Here is a 13,962-nt window from a genome sequence, read left to right on the forward strand (position 1 = left end):
ACGGGTGGGATTTGATAGTAAGTCTTTGTATCTATGTAATTATGGCCTTGCTTGTGTTCTCGCATGTCGTTTCGGCTCGTAGTAGGTAGTAAAATGTAATGTAACACCTTCTGTTAGTGGAAAACATGTATCAGATGTATTTCTGAAGGTATGTCTCCTCACTGTATCATACTGGGTACATATGCGCGGCACCTATTGCAAGGCTTGCTTGCAGGGTCTTGTGCCGTGTGAAAGCTGCGACATTTTTTGAGGGGAATGTCGCAGCTTTCACACGAAGTACAGGGTCTACCGTTGAGGGAGATCAATTACTTAAGCACGGCAAGCCGGCATTCCTGAAATGGAAAGCCTTAATTAAATCTGCGCATGAGTGGGCTACAACAGTGTTTGAGCGGGCTACGAAAGTGTTTGAGTGGGCTACAAAGTGTTTGAGCAGACTACAAAAGTGTTTGAGCGGGCCAGAAAAATGTTGGCGGATTAACAGAAAAATATTATAGGTACAATATTTCAAATTCAAAATGTAGGCGGATTTTTTACCCACTTGGACAAGCATAAATCTCTGTGTCGTGACCCGCTTTCCCGGCGTGTCTCCTTTCAGGGCGGACATCATTCTATCAGCCATGAATCGAGGCTAGACTCTCGGACTCGGGTTAGAATGACTCTAAGTAGCAACATATTCGCCACTTCGTCCTGGGAATCACGCGAACCAATACACCTTCACATACAACAAACGATAAGTACACTCGGAAAGAAGACGCGCCACCACTATACTATCATATTCTCAACCGGCAAGAGCCTGCTGTCCGGTCAGGACAATGGTGAAAGGACGCCACGTCGAATTTCCCAGGCTGTCCCCAAGTTTAATGGTCGTAAACGACTGGTCCAATAACTTAGATGATTCCTTATCCCACTCAAAATTAATCATGGACGCACCTTGGTAAGCTCGTTAATAACGGCGCCATCAAGAGGTGAACCGCCGCCACTCCCGTATTGCCCCAGCCAAGCTGGTGTAGCCGTAACAACGGGCAAGCCCTCGAAAACGGTGTCGTAAATTATCTGACAAACATGAATAAGTATGAGCAGTAATAACCCTCCACCGTTTGAAACTTACTTGATACTGTCCGCTGGTGCTAGTCTGGTTGACTGAGATACTTTTCTTCGCGGGTAAGCCAAAGGGTGGAAACACAAAGGTGCCGTCAGCCTTCACAATAGCAGATATAGTGATGAGAGTCATTTTCAATGAAGATAACTGATGTTCAGTTCCAACCCTATCTCACTCACTTTATATATACTCCAGCTAGAGTTCATTATCAAATCCAACTTCCGTAAAAATTGAAGACATGAGACCAGGCGTTTACGTTCATCCCTCCGGTACCTGTGCCTCTCGGAATTGTTGAAGTACCGGATATTAGAGAGGGAGCGGCGCGTGGCATATGGCAGTTATTTAGTGTTGCCGTCGAATCGAAGTGACTTCGAGGTGAGTTCGATTGGATTCGAAAATCACACGACTTCGATGCACTTCGAGCTACCGAAGTGAGTCGAAGTCCTTTCGTGATGGCCATCAAAAATCGCCAGAAATGGAAGTTTTCCGCACGTGAGGCGAGTTTATCATTGTCGCGTCCTCCGTCGCGTCTTCAGTCCCACCTCTTTCTTGAACTGTGGGGCTCGATGGCTCCTTTATATCGATGTCAACGTGCGCCGCTCCCTCGTCACTCCATTGTTGTCAACGCCGACCGCCGCAGAAGTAATCTCAACACCAATTCCGTGTGAAATGAGTCATGACAGTGAAAGAAAAACAAGCGGAGGAACGTGAAGATTAGAGCATTGCGCTGCGTGATGAACTCGAGAAGAATGAAGGCAAAATGTTCGAGACTTCAATTCAAAACATGGTTTTGACTGTTCCCTCTAATAAAATGCAACTTGAGTATCTAAAGATGGATGAATTTTGTGGTTTCACCACGGAACTCTGAAGATGACAGTACAGATGTTTAAAACTTTCCATTGTATCACGGTCTAAAGCTTAGATACTCTACTAGTACACTACCTTGGTGCGAGAGGCTTGACAATTGCTGATGATTTGATTGGCTGATCAATATCCGGCGACAACCGACTTCGATTCGATTCGATTCGACATCACGAAGTGGGGCGAAGTCAACACATTTCACCACTTCGATTCGATTCGATTCGCTTCGCGGCAACACTACAGTTATTTCAACCGCTGGCCCTTCAACTAAATTCGATGGTGTGAGCTTTGACGGCGAAACGTGCGTCTTGGCGAAGAGGATTCTAGACTTACACAATAGAAATTTAATTGCCAATTAACTTCGTTTTGGTGTTCGGCGGTAGAGAATTCGAGAAAAGGTGGCGTATGGCAAGTTGACAAGACAGTTAAAATGTTCCTCGCCCAGGGCGCGTTCGACATGCATTCCGCGTTGGTCGAGGTCCTGTCGTCGTTACACGAGTGCTAGCTAAGAAGTGTATGCCTCATTGAGTTGCGTCGTATCTTTGAGGTGTGGATCGGTTCCGCAAAGGTCAGAAAGCGTGATTCGGAATAGTCAAAGGGGTCGGTCGGCACTTCCTTTGTGGCATATTCACGAAATCCTTTCCATTATATGACAGCGGTGTTTCGTGACAGTCGTGAGAAGTGACTGGCCACCATAGAATAGCGAAAATGTCAGAGAATTCATGCACTAAGACGAAACAAATCAGGTATAACAATCGTGGTCTATATTTAGATTTCTCACATGACGAACAATCCTCAGGTTCTGGAAGGCTCAACGTAGGGACCTTGGAACAAATATCAAAGGATACATAAAGGGGGAGATAACTTGGTAGAACTTACTTGAATATTGTCGCGACGAAGGTGTTTGGCCAAAAGAAATAAAACTTCCTTCCCCATTCCGCGACAAGTATTGGAAAAGACAACAACAACAGTTTCAGCTAGGATGCCACAACCATGGCAAGGACATTATTATTGCCCGTGCTGGCGAGGCTGTGTTCTATGGCAGGACTTTGACATTATTCAGATGTTCCTGCCCTTGTCTTCCGATGGCGACAACACGGATAACAATGTCGCGATCGTCAAGCTTACGTGCCGTTCCAAACAGAAACTTTTCCTCGCGCGCATGTCAGAGAATGCGCTCTTTTGGCTAAGTTCAGCATAGCCAAACCCACTCAACAATAGTGAGGCGACCGGAAATCAGGAGACCAAAAAACAGCGCCCGAAAATTTGGACAAACTGCAAATCCCTTTTCGTGCCTTGTATTCTTTGAGTATTGAAAGGGGGCTGGCATAATGGAGTACATTACCGAGAGATCTGTAATAAAAAAGAACAAACTATACCTTTTCTCGAAGAGCAATCGAGCTGCCTTTGTGACGCAATTGGGAATAGATTCCCAAAACTGTCGGGTGATAGCAGGGTCATTACCATCGCTATCGTCATGATCGTCAATCTCCAGGCAAGCGTCGCCCATTGTGACGTTTTAAGCAGCAGAAGCGGGAAAGGACTTGAGTCAGAGAGAAAAGATTGAATGTTGCTTAATGATCATTGCCACTGAGCGCTAAAGCTAAAAATGGTTCCTGGAATTTCACAAAACGACATACCTTCATGCAACACCGCTGTGCCTTTTATTCTCTGATCGTGAATTGATATCAAGAGGAATTTTGAATTTAGTAGAGGACGATGAGGACGAAGAGCAAGTTTTATCGAAGATGTCTGATGATGACGTCGTTTTTTGCCAAGACGAATGGGTGTCGTTCCTGCTCCCCTACTCTGAGCTCCTCTAGTGTCCGCTGACGACAATCACAAAAGGTTAGTTGGTACTGACCTGTAGGACGCTTGGGGCTTCCCCGTTCCATGGACAAGGAGAAGGTCATGAAGTTGTCAGTTGATAACACGCAGCTTGATGTGGGGTGGAATGCAATTCAACTGCAACCTAGGAAAGTATGCTATTCCAAAGACACCCTCATACTTGACCGCACAGCCCGAGAAGCAGCGGAAGTACCTATCTCATTGACCGACAGCCGTCGTCAGCTCAAAACGGGGGATAAAAAGAGTAAGACGTACTTCCACAACGTCTTCGCTAGCCTAGAGGTACTACTCTCAAGCCCACTATCGATTTAACGAAAGTGATAGGGAAGCGGACCCAGTTTGTGCGGGCACCTGTGGGTTAAACGGTAAAACCTAAGCGATCGCCGGAAAAAGAATACTACCCACCTACTAAGCTCCTATTTCCGCAATATCCCGCTCAGTCTACTCCAAGGAGCTTGGCCTCCCCATAAAGCCTCAAGTGCCTGCCAGATGAGATCGAACACCACGTAAAACGACTATGGTTCTTCAAGCTTGGAGTTTGAAATGCCATATTGCTCGCCCTAGGCCCACCTAGTCATACCTCAAAAAGTTTCAAGGTTCAAGATAAAAGTCTTGGCTTGTAACTTCAACATCGCAAGGTGCCTATAAAGGCAGGAAGTACTGGTGGTTTGGGACCAATGGTCATGGAGTTCGGGGATGAAATATTGAAGTTTGTGAGTGTTTATCTATATTACATACTATAAACAAGCACCGATACACACGGGAGATAAGATACGGTCATTTGATTATTGAATCATCAACGCTTGGAAGCCCAATGCGCTGGGTCGCCAAGTTTCCCTATTATCACTGATTATTACAGGTCCAAGCCGTACACTATAGGGCAAGCCTATGTCGGTAAAAGTTTGCGCAAAAGTTCCCCTAAATTTTGGCATAATTTTCAAGGTTGTACACTTCGAGTTCTCCATCTCAATTCGAAGTCGGATGCAATGATAACTGAGTTGTGTCGAAGCACATAAATGTAACGCCAATTCGAGATTGGTCAAAATCTATTGGATTTTGGTGACCCCCCCAGTCAAGAGTATTCGAATGACGCTACAGGTGTTGTACTGCGAACTGAGGGACGGCGGGTTTTGCAGAAGATATACATAGATGGAGAGTAGAGTAGAGTGGAGTGGAGTGGATGTATTCCGGAGCGGTCTCAGTGAGGCCCGGGAACAACCGGCTTCCGACACACAACTGTAGCGCTATACTTCCGTTGGCCCTGAAAAACCATGCTGGAACGAAGAAAATTTACATCTCGGAGTTTCCGTACGGCGAAGGTATGTTGAGCGTTGTTGTAGTTAGGGCCATCCGCTCCAAGCTTTGAGGTGTGACTAGAAAAACTTATGGCCAAACTTAGTTTCTTTAGGCCGAGCTATTTTTACCAACACCTCTTTCCGTGATGAACTCGACAAGTCCAGCTGACCGCCCTATAAAATGTGAAATACATGCTTGTGGGTTGAGAGAGACAGCGCGGCCTCCGTCCAACTCGCGTATAATCAAATTACCCAGTAAATCTGAAACATTTGTAAGTTGCGAGTGATTTTCCAGAGGCGCATGAAATATTGGACGTATGGTCATGTACATCCACTTGCCGAGGTATACCACGCGGCTGGTGCATCACAAAGAACGAAAATCGGCTGTATCAAGCGCGCGGCGACAACCCCTCGACTAACGTCATTCTTTTTTTTTTGTCTTTTTAAAAAAAATTACTTTAAGACCCGACCAAGGCCGTTTTCATTGAGGTAATAATTCTGAGCTGATCACCTGGCAGTTCAGGACTGGTTTAGGACCATTTTTTTTCTTAGCCCCTAATCGTATGGATTGATAGACCAGGTTGCAGTGGCGCTCCCCATCATTGAGTGATGCGCTTCATCACGACACCAGCCTCACCACATGCAAAGCAACGGCCGTGGGCCGGATCATCAAATCTGAGCACTCCTCTGAATGTCATCATCTTCCTTAGTGTCTGTTGCCTGTTGGAATGTATGGTCGAGTTCATCTTACGAGATACCCTGGCGAAGCAACGGTGGTACCCTCATGCTGTGGGAACAACGGTCCATGTCCGTCGTCGATCCCTTACAGCATAATTAGTACCTCATTGCATGATAGATCAAATTGGAGTTGGATTGTCGATATGAAATTAGGTACACTTTGCTGTTCTGGCTCGGCAAGCATGATCAGTTTCATCCCATTCCGAGCCGGGACCCCCGGAAGCGCTCAAGCGCTCAAGGCTGCTCAAGGTGGTTTTCAATAATTTCCCACTTTTTTCTTGCAGATTGGTGCATACAGGTTTCGGCAGCCGGCAAGAAACATTTAACAAATTCCCACGCTATTTTGGAGGTCTTGCCATCACTATCAAGCATTGGAATGCAACGCATTCAAGCTACCACCTGCTACCACTTACCCAAATCTGTCCAGAACTGTCCGTCCCAAACTCCCTTCTTCCTTTGAAACCCTGCCAGTCTGCCGCGCCTTGCCCAAGCCGCACATATTTTCAATCTAGCCTCCAAAGAATATTTCTGGGGTCCTGATGAGACTCTCATCTTGCTTATTGGCGGAACCTATTTTGATAAACACGGAACACCGGTAATCTTTCGTTCTGTATCAACGACCTAAATCTGTGCCTGACTCGGTATCTTGGGATATTCAAAAGTCCTGGTCGCTCAAGACCTTCCACCTCCTTTTTCTGCCCACATCGTCACTGGTACCTAAGGCGCTTAGTGGAATAACGTTGCAAAGATGCAAGTTACTCTCGAGAATACGTCTGGGGCTCTCCAGATTGCCATTTCTATTTCCGTTTTCCTCTTTGGCATCGTAACTATGCAAACACATCGATATTACCATACATTTCAAGACGACCGCCTCATATTCAAGTTCTTAGTATGTGTCTTCCTTATATCTCTCTCCATCGTACCGTTGATTCGTTTCCTACCAAGGTAGCGCTTCTTTGGTGGGCGAAAATTACTTTCCTAATCGACGCCTACCTCATCACTACCCACACATCCAGGGTTCTGGAGTTTGGTCAATCGGTCGCAGTGTCTTATGAGGTCTACAAACAAACAACGAGTACTGTGATCGTCACTCGATTCGCGGGTCTCGGTACGGCGTTACTTTTGGGCGGGCTGATTACGACCTTGGTCCAGGTGCGTGCGCGCTGGATCTTATCCCACATTGCGCTGATCTTATCTTAAGACGTTCTTCGCACTCCGCGTCTTTAAACTTCTACCAAAGCCCTTCAGTTACATCGGCATTTTTTGCGCTATGCTCGCGATATGTCGGTGTATCGGAAGTTTTGTTCTAGGTCATGCCGCCGTACTGACTCACAATGTAATTGTCTGGAGGACGCAGTGGAAATGGCTCATCACGACACTTTTCATTTCCGGTGCCTTCATCGACGTCGTCATAGCGATTTCGCTGGTCCTATTTTTGGTTGAAAAGCGACAGGTAGCTCTTTCGGGGTAAGCGTCGAATCTCTAATTTTCTTGACTTCGTCTTGACCGCTTCATTCCTTAGAGCCGCCCGTGTCATCGATCAGCTTGTTGGGTTTTCAATCCGTGAGTACTCGCCTCTTCCGAGGATGCGCAGCCCTTTTATACCGCTCCAGGGACGGGTTTCCTTACCAGGTGAGGTCACATCGTCGGCTTCGCTTTTCTGCCTCCTGAACTGGACTATAGCATCACAGCACTCGTCGTATTGATATGCGTAGGTACATAGTCTTTTCATTGAGGACATTGCGCTAAAAACTCGAAGTACATAACGATGATTGAAAATTGTGTGTCATTTCCTCCTCTCTGACTTTCAACTTTTTTAATCTGTAAAATTTTTAGACATATGGATGGCCGCGTATACTGTTCTGGCGAAACGTGTGCTTCATCTCCTCATTTTATTAACTCTCAACTCACCTCCCGCAATTTTCATTACAGTGTACTCCAACTCTTTTCTGTCAGCGTCAGTCCCAGTATCAAATATAACCTTACCGTACATAACGGTTGTTTTAGACTGAATGGACGGCTCGAGCTAAGGGAATCGGTGAACGCCTCTCGATCAGGAACCAGCTCAACCTCAAAGAGCTCTTGGAGAAATGCACTAGACATGCGACTACACAGGGTGTGTCGTATTTTGCTTGCCCAAATTCAACGCTAATTTGCTGGTCTTCAAAGAAAAGTCAAAACCATGCGATTTCAATTGGTGTAAAGTCGGAAATAGAAATGCGTAGTGAGGCTATCGAGAATACCAACGAGCGTAAGGAGTTTTGGGACATGACAGTGAGTTACAAAGCGGCTGCCAGTATAGACATTGACAAGAGTTCTGGTTTTTTTTTTTACGAAGCAGCCACCGCCGCAGAATCCTACGTCTGCGTACATTTTACCAACCAAGATGATTTGACATAGCTATTTCACATATTCGAACAATCCTTCCACACCGTAATTATTAATTGACTGACTCCCGCTGCGCTGGAGATTCGCACCTTCCTTCCCCCACCCGAACGCAGGGTTTGTTCTCCCCCCCTGCGCATCTGTATACGTACATCTTGACAAAGCGACGACCTTATGACCTTGCCAATGCTCTAACGTAGTATTTTTATTTATGTATGTACCTTGTTGCAAAGACACTGTATCATTTGGGAAGTTGCGCAGTTTCTTGATCATACCACATACCTTTGTGGACCATTGCGAAAATACAGACACATCAAATCCACAAAATATCCTACATCGACATCCCCGCCGAAGACCATGGCAACTTCGACCATGACGCCAAGCCCAACGTGACATGTGACACATGATTGTGACATGTCACAATCGAGTCGTGTTGTTGTCAATCAAACCAAACTTTTTACTACAGTGCGAAGCAAGTTGCAACTGCCTGTGATCCAACTGTGATCAGGCTGATGATCACCCCGAACCCAACAGTAGGAAATTCGAAAGCTTCAACATTGATTCTCGCGAAAATCACGTTTTTCTTGGTTCGAAACGTTACTAGTAAGGACAGACGATCTTTCCGCCCACAATCAACGACGAGACACGATCTGTCCCACCTGGTTCGAAATCTCTTCATAGAGCAACCTGTTATAACACTAATTATAGCTCGCACGGGAAAATAAACTGGGTGCGATCGAAATTATCCTCCCTTTCTTTGACGAGAACCAAAGGCGAAAATCGCGCAGTGATAGGATCGTGGTACACCCATAGCGGCGCCTGAGGAATGCCACCCAGTCGATTGCTACAACTCCAACCGCATAGAGCGTTCCGTTCGTTCAAGGTCATAGTGGGTCAAGTTTCGTAAACATGAAAACCGCTCAGCTTTCACCTAGGGTACCTCAGCGACGACAGCAATATGCAAAGGACAACTTTCTCTAACATTCCCACCGAGTTATTGTTCAAGATACTAGACCAAGACGATATTCTGTCATCCCTGGATCTAATACGTGTTGCATCCCTTTCGCAACAACTAAATTTCATTGCTCTGACAGTGTTCTTTGGTCAGCACGGGATTCCACAACCTCGAAACACGATATCACTGTATCTCAATGATTGGAACAAACCTCACAGTCGCGGAACCACCTTCCCAGACGTCCTGTGTGGCCTGATGATTGCAAATCACCTCGAAACGGTGGATAAATTGACATGTTACTTCCAGGATCCCCACGTTGGCTCATCGCGTAACACGTATCAGGTTCCCATCAACCTTCCGGTAGCCGTCAGACGGCTTTCCCGTTTCGTCAAGCGGCTCACAACTGTTCGAACGGTGCAGTTGTACCTCGTTTCAGACTCATATTTTTTATTCCGTCAAAAGACCCTCCCGTTGGGCATCACACTCGCAGAGCTAGAAGATTGGTCTTGCGCCCTGGGAGAACTTTTATCCCTGCTCATTGGGCGTGGATGTGGTTCGCTCACTGTTCAGTACGATTCACACATAGATCACATGGTCCAGTTCCATGCCACTTATCGCATCCCACGGCTCTTATTGAATGTCGGACAGGCCATACTTCGATCAAGTGATCATTCACCGCTTCCCAATGGGAGATGGGAATTCCGCAGAGGAGAAAACGGCGTAAATCTGGGATCGTTAGGGGGTGAGCTGACCGAACTCAAGTACGGTGTTCGTACTGGTAGCTCACTCCACTCCATATCACTTCACACACCCGCTCTCCTCCTCCCGCCACTCTACCGTTGGACTCTGTCCCTCCTTCAAAACAGCAGCTCCCTGACCAGCATTACTTTTGGACACATTACACTTCCAAAAACTTTCTGGGAAACTCTTCTTCCAGTCATGGCCCAAGAGGTGTCCACCAAACTCACCAAACTCGCATTCTTTCGATCCTGTTCAAATCTTACAACGCATGACCTTCTCAGATTTATCTCGCACCTTCCACTTCTAACATATCTATTTCTTGATCGTTCATTACAGTTTTCCGCTGATGACCCCTTGACCAGTGGGAGGAAGGGGATACATTCGATGCATCTCTTTACAACGCGATACCTGGTGCCAGAGTTGCCTCATCTCACGACGCTTCACGCTCCCGCTGACTTTATCTTTCACTTTCTCAACGGCAAAACATTTACGATGGTCGTCCCACTCCCGAAATTAAAATACATCGCCGTTTATCCATGCTGCCGACTCTTTTATCCATCCAGCTACGCAACGGCTGCCAGCGCCGTAAATTCGCTCTGTAAAAGTGTGAAGGAGAAACCCCACTTACGAAGCGTATCTTTCGCTCTCGACGATCAAATGGACAACACTGACTTTCAACTTGCCATGCCATACGTTGACGCGAGAACGAAGTTTCTGCAAGATGAGGCTCTGGGATCCAACTTTCCCAATCATCCTCCCATATTCGACGACATCGAACATCTCATTTTGTATAAATTCGATATTCGAGCGAATGCAGATTACAATGAAGCTTTCATTCGGTGGCTGAAGCACCTTTTCCCCTTGTTATCTCAACTCTCTTTTACTTGTCAGCTTCCTGCTCGCCCAGAAAACGTATTGGAGACAGGGCTCAACGTGGAAACAATCGAGTGGCTGTTAGAGGAACTCAGAAAGCAATGCAGTAATATTCGAAATTTGGTCATTGCGCAACGGTTCTTCACGCGAGAGAGAAACGGTTGGATGGAGCATGCCAACAGGGATTAGGGTCTGCCATCACATTGGGCCGTGACCAGGATAGCACTCGGGTACAAATATTCTCTTGATACCCCAACCGATCGGCAGTGGTTTTAAACAATGTACGGTGAGTTTGAACTTGCGTGTATGTTGAAAGTCTAGTATATTTGAATGCTCCATGTTTCTAGCTATCGGAACCAACGTCAAATTTAATTTATTGTGACTTGCGCGAAGACGTAAGGTTTTAGAGGGTAGAATGGATCCCGATGCCATTAGCCTGACACGTAAGGTAATTATTCGCCTTCTACCCACTTTCTACAAAAACAGCCCCGCAACTATCGACCATGACTCTCCGTTATGTCCAGTTATTTCTTTTTGGAGGCACGCCAATGCGTGAACCTGAAACCAATGGCACCACACGCGATCTATCCGGACTTTCCTTCAACATGCCGCTGAGCCTCAATACCTCTGGTGGAATCGGAAGCAGGGATATGCCTTTAAACCCGTTTTTTCGAAAAGCCGAGTCAAGGACCACCTGTGGCTTTTTCAAAAATTTGACGTTGCCAAACCCTTTCCTCATCGAAGTCATAGTGGCTCGCTTCTGAAGGCCAAGGGCCGTAGTACCAACCACGTATTCATTCTGTCCTAAAGACGTAGGACCATCTCCCAAGATATTTTCCATGCTTGATGGATGAAAAATCGCTCCGGGGCTGATGACGGTGACGTCTAAATCAATGGTGGCGGCATACACCCCGGTTGCTCGTCTCATTGCCAGAGCGGCGTCAAGGACCTGAGTGAGCCAGAACTCCAGCCCTGGCCTTTCCTCGCAACCCAAATTCCACCAGCCCGAAGCTCGAAATATACTCTGAATTTTCAGAACAACATCCTTCAACAAGTCTTCGCGTCTCATGGATATGGGTTGTGCGCGAGCTAAGGAGCGCCATTTTCCGGCGACCCAATGATTCCCTGTGGAGGCTCGGTCATTTCAGCACTTGAGAGAGTCGTGTTTCCTCACCAGTGGACGCACAGATCATGTCATAGGTGTGCTGTAGTGCATTATTAGCCAACTCGTCTCCAGGCCTCCATGCCAGTATAAGGGTTGCAGACCATGTCACCATGGCCGTTTGGAGGACGATCTGCGCGATAGCCGTTGTGTAATCTGCACCCTCTAAAGACAAAAAAGTGTTCCCGACGATCTTTTTCGCTTTGTCGACAGTCGCCATTAAATCTTGGCCCAAATATCTTTGCCTATCCTTGTAGCATGCCATCGTTGAAACCATTGCGGAAGCTGCTTCGACTATTTGCAAGTTCAAATAGTCGAGTCTATGCATCGCATCCTCCATTGAAAGTGTAACCGCCCCGCCCATATGTTTCTCAAACTCCCAGAGTTCTTGGCATTTAATGATTTTGCGTTTCAGCGTGTCATACTGGATTTTGCATGCCCCAATCGACTGCTCGACCTTGTTAAGCTCTGCATGTCTTAAATCCAAGAGAGCTTCCGCTTTTGCCAGTTAGGGCAGTCAAATGGGTCCATCACTGATGGGCCAGCGGACTCGGCCGAGCTGTCAAGAATTCGGCCTTGGGAATGACTGGGCCGAGACTCTAAAATAGGCCATGCGACATGGGTGGGCCGCACGAACAGAGCCCCATAGAGGACGGATCGGCCCACTTTGCCTCTGGCGCCCATGGGTTGCGCCCAATTGCACAGATCCCATTGTTGCGCCCATCGTTCTTTCAGGCAGTTAACCAGAGTGCTGCCTCGTTAGTACCACTGTGGGGGACCACACAGGAGAAAGTTAAATAGATATATTATTAACCTGTTGTATGTGAAGTAAGTATTTAAATGTGTTGACAGCAGCCTCGTTGTTGCGCCTGCAGGCAACAACAGGTGAATTTTTCGCCATGGATGGGTGGCATGAAAAAAAGCCCCTCATACAATGGGTCAGCCCACTTTGGCAGAGGTTTATGGCACCCATGCACTGCGCCCATTGGTCTCATTGGCGAGTCCCAACCTGTGCAATTATTTTGCACTCCACGAGAGGCACAATTCTTTTGCGCTCCATGGGGGGCGCAATTATTTTGTGCTCTAGAGGTGCAATTATTTTGTGCTCCATGAGAGGTGCAATTATTTTGCGCTCCAGGGCGCAATTACTTGCACTCTATGGGGGAGCAATTCTTTTGCGCTCCAGGGCGCAATTACTTGCACTCTATGGGGGAGCAATTCTTTTGCGCTCTAGAGGTGCAATTATTTCAAGCTCCATGAGAGGCACAATTCTTTTGCGCTCCATGGGGGGCGCAATTCTTTTCCAGTCCAGGGTGCAATTATTTGTGCTCCAGGGTGCAATTACTTGCGCTCTATGGGGGCGCAATTATTTTGCGCTCTAGAGGTGCAATTATTTCAAGCTCCATGAGAGGCGCAATTCTTTTGTGCTCCACAGGAGGCGCAATTCTTTTGCACTCCAGGGCACAATTATTTGTGCTCCAGGGCACAATTACTTGCGCTCTATGGGGGCGCAATTATTTTGCGCTCTAGAGGTGCAATTATTTCAAGCTCCATGAGAGGCGCAATTCTTTTGCGCTCCACAGGGGGCGCAATTCTTTTGCACTCCAGGGTGCAATTATTTGTGCTCCAGGGCGCAATTAGTTTGCGCTCTAGAGGTGCAATTATTTCAAGCTCCATGAGAGGTGCAATTCTTTTGTGCTCCATTGGGGGTGCAATTCTTTTGTACTCCAGGGCGCAATTACTTGCACTCTATGGGGGCGCAATTATTTTGCACTCTAGAGGTGCAATTATTTCAAGCTCCATGAGAGGCGCAATTCTTTTGCGCTCCATGGGGGGCGCAATTCTTCTGCACTCCAGGGCACAATTATTTGTGCTCCAGGGTGCAATTACTTGCGCTCTATGGGGGTGCAATTATTTTGCCCTCTAGAGGTGCAATTATTTCAAGCTCCATGAGAGGTGCAATTCTTTTGTGCTCCAGGGCACAATTATTTGTGCTCCAGGGCAC

At 46.9% G+C, this 13,962-nt stretch overlaps 5 protein-coding genes across 5 annotated transcripts; 2 read left to right on the plus strand and 3 right to left on the minus strand.

Moving 5' to 3' along the window:
• Window positions 1–778: 778 nt before the first annotated feature.
• LACBIDRAFT_307172 (uncharacterized protein) lies at window positions 779–1,231 on the minus strand (the record flags this gene model as incomplete). The annotated part of the gene is made up of 3 exons (XM_001885880.1): window positions 779–874; window positions 931–1,053; window positions 1,109–1,231. The coding sequence occupies 3 exons, from the start codon at window positions 1,229–1,231 to the stop codon at window positions 779–781; spliced, it is 342 nt and encodes a 113-aa protein (XP_001885915.1).
• A 1,084-nt stretch (window positions 1,232–2,315) lies between these two features.
• Window positions 2,316–3,470, minus strand: LACBIDRAFT_331458 (uncharacterized protein; the record flags this gene model as incomplete). Its single annotated transcript, XM_001885881.1, has 5 exons — window positions 2,316–2,441; window positions 3,089–3,146; window positions 3,172–3,283; window positions 3,306–3,313; window positions 3,340–3,470. 5 exons carry the CDS (start codon window positions 3,468–3,470, stop codon window positions 2,316–2,318), a joined length of 435 nt encoding a protein of 144 aa, XP_001885916.1.
• A 3,119-nt stretch (window positions 3,471–6,589) lies between these two features.
• Window positions 6,590–8,633, plus strand: LACBIDRAFT_331459 (uncharacterized protein; the record flags this gene model as incomplete). The annotated part of the gene is made up of 9 exons (XM_001885808.1): window positions 6,590–6,730; window positions 6,787–6,993; window positions 7,043–7,308; window positions 7,364–7,404; window positions 7,455–7,473; window positions 7,678–7,798; window positions 7,849–7,957; window positions 8,057–8,115; window positions 8,535–8,633. The coding sequence occupies 9 exons, from the start codon at window positions 6,590–6,592 to the stop codon at window positions 8,631–8,633; spliced, it is 1,062 nt and encodes a 353-aa protein (XP_001885843.1).
• Window positions 8,634–9,184: 551 nt separating this feature from the next.
• Window positions 9,185–10,984, plus strand: LACBIDRAFT_331460 (uncharacterized protein; the record flags this gene model as incomplete). The annotated part of the gene is made up of 1 exon (XM_001885809.1): window positions 9,185–10,984. One exon carries the CDS (start codon window positions 9,185–9,187, stop codon window positions 10,982–10,984), a length of 1,800 nt encoding a protein of 599 aa, XP_001885844.1.
• Window positions 10,985–11,309: 325 nt separating this feature from the next.
• LACBIDRAFT_331461 (uncharacterized protein) lies at window positions 11,310–12,681 on the minus strand (the record flags this gene model as incomplete). Its single annotated transcript, XM_001885882.1, has 3 exons — window positions 11,310–11,920; window positions 11,982–12,455; window positions 12,591–12,681. The coding sequence occupies 3 exons, from the start codon at window positions 12,679–12,681 to the stop codon at window positions 11,310–11,312; spliced, it is 1,176 nt and encodes a 391-aa protein (XP_001885917.1).
• Between the last annotated feature and the right edge of the window lie 1,281 nt (window positions 12,682–13,962).

The sequence above is a fragment of the Laccaria bicolor genome, genomic scaffold (assembly GCF_000143565.1).
Source record: "Laccaria bicolor S238N-H82 LACBIscaffold_34 genomic scaffold, whole genome shotgun sequence".
Classification (NCBI taxonomy): Eukaryota; Fungi; Basidiomycota; class Agaricomycetes; order Agaricales; family Hydnangiaceae; genus Laccaria; species Laccaria bicolor.